Source organism: Cibotium barometz, chromosome 16, assembly GCF_041138505.1.
Source record: "Cibotium barometz isolate CiBa-2024 chromosome 16, ASM4113850v1, whole genome shotgun sequence".
Lineage (NCBI taxonomy): Eukaryota > Viridiplantae > Streptophyta > Polypodiopsida > Cyatheales > Cibotiaceae > Cibotium > Cibotium barometz.
In genome coordinates, this window is record NC_141061.1 from 29,401,601 (window position 1) to 29,407,600 (window position 6,000).

General features: G+C 43.8%; 1 protein-coding gene across 2 annotated transcripts in view; it reads right to left on the minus strand.

The window, feature by feature from the left end:
• Nucleotides 1-5,248, minus strand: part of LOC147630536 (uncharacterized) — a 46,839-nt gene extending 41,591 nt beyond the window's left edge. Inside the window, exons 1-3 of one of the 2 annotated variants that reach the window (XM_086810433.1) lie at nt 5,016-5,248; nt 4,670-4,813; nt 3,941-4,036 (exon numbers count right to left, since the gene is read on the minus strand). In XM_086810433.1, coding sequence (XP_086666559.1) covers nt 3,941-4,036; nt 4,670-4,813; nt 5,016-5,172 — 397 coding nt within the window. In that variant the 5' untranslated portion in view covers nt 5,173-5,248. The remainder of the gene's footprint in view (nt 1-3,940; nt 4,037-4,669; nt 4,814-5,015) is intronic. The other variant, XM_086810432.1, reaches the window with a different exon arrangement.
• Between the last annotated feature and the right edge of the window lie 752 nt (nt 5,249-6,000).

The window sequence follows — 6,000 nt, forward strand, 5'->3', positions numbered from 1 at the left end:
GGTCAACCATACAAAGGAGGTTATGGCGAAATTTTTGAAAATTAGTGAAATAAATTTTATCTTTTATTATTCTAAAAGAGTAATCCTTATTTCTGCCTTCTCATCTCAAAGTTCATAATGTATTTCATGTAAGCCTTCTAAAGAAATATGTGCCAAGCCCAAATCATGTGCTTGATGATGAAATCCTAACCTCTTCAACCCAAGGGCACATGGAACTCCAACCTGAAGAAATTCTTGATGTTCGAGAAAAGATTCTCAAGAACAGAATTCTCAGAGAATTATTAGTAAAATAGAAGTTCTATCCTTTTGAAGACGCCACCTGGGAGAATGAAGCCGATCTGCTGCGGGATTACTCTCAGTTTGCGAGATGAGAACATCTCGCGTTTTTCAAGTGGGAGAGAATGTAAGATTCCTCCCCAGCATCTCAAGTATCCAGCATCTTCCCCTATAATCAAATCTCTCTTCAAAAATATAAAAGATCTTGTTTCTACCAGTTTTGGCCTAGAGAGAGAAAATATTCTAGAAAGAGAATATTCGGATTTTAAATATTTTTTGATAGAAAAATATCTCATCTTATTAAAAAAAGTTCCCCTGAAACAGAAGTTTCAAAAGATTTCCAGAAGGTGCATTAGAAATTAAGTATAATCTGTTCAAGAGGCATTATCTTGGGGGTGAAGATTTTTTTCGAAATTTTAAATTAAGGTTCCTATGGACCAATAAGATTCATCCAAATGTAGGGAAGAGATAAATGAAGAAATAAAAGAAAAATCTCCCAAAAATGAGTAAATACTCACATAAGATGAAGAGTTGACTAAGGATAAGGTTAATAGTTAAAAAAGGAAGATATTTAGAAGTAATGATGCATTTTTGACACCTCTGCATGGGAGAATTCCCCTCATGAAGGAGGCGCCTATTTCACATGCTTGAATGAGTTTTAAACTCCCAAATAATGGGATATTTTTATCTCTCCTCTCTCCTATTTCAACTAGATCCAAAAAGTGAGCAAAACTGACCTAAAAATGGTCAAAAATTGACCAAACTGATCTGAAAAATTCTAGAATCAGTTAGCTTGGTTAAAAGCTCACTTTTTCCATAGAAGCCTTCCCCTTTGTTGAAACTTAATAGTGTTTTGCACTGTTACCCTGTCTCTCCCAAGTGCCAAAAACAGTGAATTATATTCATAATTCATTAGTTTTTGACCTTCCTTCTTCTAGAAGATTGGTGGCCACTCTTGTCTCAAACAAGAGTTGAACCCTCAAACCATCAAGTCAAAGGAAAGCTCTCAAAATTCATTAGTAAGTTGGTAATTCTTCTCTTTTCCATTTATTTTATGGTTTTTTTATGCTTTTTGTCTTCTCTAAAATTGCAAGTGATGTTATGCCTCATTGCAAAAGGCATTCCCCTCTCTTCTCTAGTAAATCCAACCAATTCTCTATCCTAGGTAAATGATTAATCATTAAAGTTAAGTTTTTTATAATGTTTGTCTTAAATAAGTAGAAACATGTTTACTTTAGAATAATTTCAATACTCATGGTGCACTTTTAATTAATTTTAGAGACTTAAAAATTAAAAAATGGTCAGCCATACAAAGGAGGTTATGACGAAATTTTTAAAAATTAGTGAAATAAATTTCATCTTTTATTATTCTAAAAGAGTAATCCTGCCAGTCTGGATTCGAGGAGTGGCGGCTCTATATTCCACAGCTCGTAGGCAGGTGCTGATGGCAGGAGGACGAGTTTTGAGTTGACCAGATCAGTCCGTCAGAGGTGCCCTCTCGCCCCGTTTCTTTTTCTCTTCTTTGCTGAGGCTATGAGCATGTATCTGACGGCAGAGGAGGTTGGTTTGAGAGGACTCCAGCTCCCAGTCCCGGGTGAGGACCTGCTCGATTCTGAGTTTGCTGATGACACGGGATTGTTTTTGCATGGCCAGGAGGCCAATCTTCAGAGGGCAGAGCAGGCACTACAGGTTTTTGGTAGCTTGCACTGAGGATGGTAGATGCCTCTACTATGAGATCCAGGATGAGCGCAGACTTCAGAGAGTGGAGGCGGAGTTGCCGTTGGTTGCAAAGTGCATCTTTCAGAGGATACGGGTAGTGGCCGCCGCTTCCCGGAAGTGGCATATTGATCCAACCCCTGCAGATGTGGACTCTGATTGGCGCATATGGGCATATGCTGCGCGTCCCTTGGCCCGGCTCCAGTGGGACCCTGGCGAGTACGAGTGGCATGATCCTTATGCGTCCCCCGAGACCACAGAGATCACCTTTTTTCAATACACTGTTCGGTTGGGGAGGCATATTTTGTCTGCGAGGAGGATGGTCTCTCCAGCTGCATCGGAGCATTGGCGGCTACAGGGACTCTCACAGGAGTTCGTGGAGGATTTTTGGACCAGGCTCTGGGCTAGTCGACAGGCACGCAGGATCTCGACTTTCTAGTGGCTGGTTGCCCACAGGGGCTCTGCAGTTGGCACCTGGCTTGTCTACAGTGGTCTTCCGGCGGCCTGCGTCCGATGCGGCCACCCATTGGAGACAGAGAGACACTGCCTATGGGACTGTCCACAGGCGCAGCAGATTTGGCTACAGATGCTGCGCATTTTGGTCCCCCCCCTCCAGAGGGCATGTATACGTGGGGTGCCGCTGCTTGGTCGACTTCGTCAGGGCCTGCTCTGGGATACGAGACGGAGCAGGACAACCAGGCCATCAGATTCATTAGGGGCCAGCCTCACCTTGTTCCTTCACCGGATTTCTCGTCCGCCGTCGGCTGGACACAGGAGAGGGATCTACGATGGGAGCTCCTCAGCAGCCTCACCATCTGGTTCAACTGGAGGGCCCGGTGTTTCAGGGCCTTTGAGGGGAGACTGGAGCCACCAGCAGAACTGTTCGGGGGATTTGGCAGGAGTTGATCCACACCCTGCGAGGACAGTATGACCGCATCCGGGGCGACTCGGATGCGGCGATCTTGCGGCGCCAGGCCTTTCACACCACTTGGCGCAGCGGCCCCTTCTATACCCTACACGTAGGTACCCCCGCTGGCATTACAGGCCACCTGTTTGGATTTTCCCCCCTCCTATTGTATGATATAGCCTCTCAGTTATTTGTACTGATATTTGTACTTTTTTGCACCTAGGGAGAGTCTCCCTAGCTGCCTTGATTAGATCTCTACTGCTCTGCCTTCTTATAAGCAGGAGAGTTTCTGTAGCCCAGCGGGCGTTTTTTTTATAACTAATGAAAGGATCTTTTCTCGGAAAAAAAAATGCTGCTGTCCCACACGTGTGGTCTTGAACTGACACCGGCTGAGCTCCTACTATCACCTTTGGTTCCTCGGTGCTGGTCTTAACCCTAAACCGTCTGTTCTGCTGCCTCCAGCTTTGGATAGTTAGCCATGTACATGTGTGCACATGACATCCTCTACCACGCGTTTCTGCTCTCGCCCAGCCTTGCCCACCTGTCCTTGCTAGCCCCTACACAACCCTTTCCACATCCCACTTTCTCCCCTCTACCACATGCATGTTGTACGCCACCGATTGTGAGCCACCGTGCCATCCGCCACTGTTTGCCTACATCACCAGGACACAAACACACCTATTCCGCAGCCATCATGCCGTGAGGTAACCACTTGTGGTACCATGGGTTGGGGGAGGAAAGTTTTCGCATATGAATGGCCCAAGTTCCCTGCAATAGTTCCCTTGGAAATCCAAGTGAAGTTGATTATCTATGCTCTTTTATATGACAAAAACAACATGTGTCTAATGGCTCAAACATCATAAAGTATATCCATGCTACCAAAAAAAATCAAAGCATGCTCAATTTTTTCAACAATTTCATTCTTTCTAATGCTAGATATTTTAATGACTAAAAATTAAAGAGAACAATACTTCTCTCAACTAAGCAAACTATATGTTGTTATTTTAAATATTGAGATAATATTTTTTGTGAGAGGAGCACCTGCTGGATCTATGGGAGGTGCTGGAACATATTGTGCAGGTTTCTCTTCCTCCATAATGAATGAACTTGCATCATCAAACAGTGAGGCTGATAACCCTACGACACATACAATTAGAACATTTTATTGCATTTTCATATATTATGAAACCCACTTGTCTTTGTGTACGTGCGTATGCATGTGGCATTGCAGCAAGTGCTACGTGGATTTACACTACCAATGAAAGAAAGTAGAAGTGAGGATGCTGATCATGTACTTGCCCAAACTGGTACTGTTCACTGGTGAAGTGTGGTGATGCTCAGGTGATGGTCGTGGCGAAGGGGATGCGAATGGGGTGATATCTAGAAGTTGTGATTCACTTTAACAACATGGCTAGAAAACTCAAACAAGCTCGGGAAGAAAACCCTGATGTGTTTTGATCCCTACTATTTGAAATGAAAAATGTACATACATACATACATATGGCACAGACACCCCAAGCCTTCATATTTACCGTTGAGGATCCAACCAGTGCTTCTTCTTTGTGGCTCACATGGCAAGAAAACTCGAAAGAAGCCTCTAAGTTTTTTACCTTGCTGTCCTTTGAACGCGTGTATAAATGCAATCCCCCCCCCGCCCCCCTCCTCATGCACACACGTATTTTGATAAACTCAACATGGCTCAGTGCACAATCATCAGTCTAAAATTTGATAGATAAATAAGGGTTAAAAGAGATAGAACGTGAAGCTGACCCAGCATGTTTTGTGATGTATCTGATGCAGTGGCTGGCTCCCAATTTTCACCGTTTATGAAAGTTGAAAGAGATGACCATAGATCGACTGAATCCGAATCTGCAGGTGTTTGTTGCCAGTGATGTTCGTCATCGGTGACCATGCCTGCGATGGGTTTCTTCATTACATGAGAAACTTTCCTGCTCGCGCCAAATTCAAAACCAGAAAAGAAGTGTGTGTGTGTGTGCGCGCCCGCGCGCGTGTGTGTGTGTGTGTGTGTGTGAAAGAGAGAGAGAGAGAGAGAGAGAGAGAGAGAGAGTGTGTGTGTGTGTGTGTGTGTGTGTGTGTGTGTGTGTTCGGCGTTTACCTCTGGTGGGTGCTTCGTATGATTGGCGCCTTGGTGTAGGCTTTCCCTTTGACGGCCAAGCCTTTGGCGAAAACGAGCTGACGAAACTAGACTGAACAGAATTCCAGCGATGAAAAGCTTCCACTGGCGTGGGAGATGGGCTTACACTACTTGCCATGCCAACCCCTGAGCGTGTTTAAGAAAAAGCGGGAAGAGAGAGAGAGAGAGCCCAGCACCTCTTATTTGCATATGTATATATGTATGTGCGCATGACTGCGTGCTGCATTTATTCATGTGTGAGTGTGTGCAAGCTTGTGTGATAAATGCATGTGTGAGTGTGTACATGTATGTGTGTGAAGAGGGCGAGTGTGTACATGTATGTGTGTGTGTGGAGGGCCATTCTACTAGCGGAGGTCATCAACGGTTGTGCCGTAAGCCTCCCTATACAACAGCCTACCATCGACCTTATCCATTCTAGGCCATCATGGTAGCTGTTGGAAGGGACATTTGGAAAAGGTCATTGCTCAACACCTAAGCAACAAGCAGAATAGAGGCCATGGGAATGCTCGCAAGGATCAACACGTCAGCTGTTGAAAAATTGAACATGGTGAAATGGTGACTGGCTTTGGTGCTGGAGAAATTGCTGACCACAAGTGTGAGCCTGTGCCCATCTATCTATACTCTTATTAAACATAGGCTATTCCCCCTTCCACATGGCCAAAGGAGAGGACTGAAAAGGCCAAGGGAGAAAGGGGAGCGATTTGCGCTACCTTTGAATTTTTTCATATGTGCATATATGTGTCTATGTGTGTGTTTGTGTGAGTGAGAGAGAGAGAAACATTACATATAAGATGCATTTATCCCACCCATTAAATTTTAATCTAAATTAAAATTTAATTAATTGAAGTTAAATGTGTATGTGTGTGTATATATACATTTATTCATACTTATAAATACACATATATATGTATGTGTGTATATATACATTTATTCATACTTATAAATA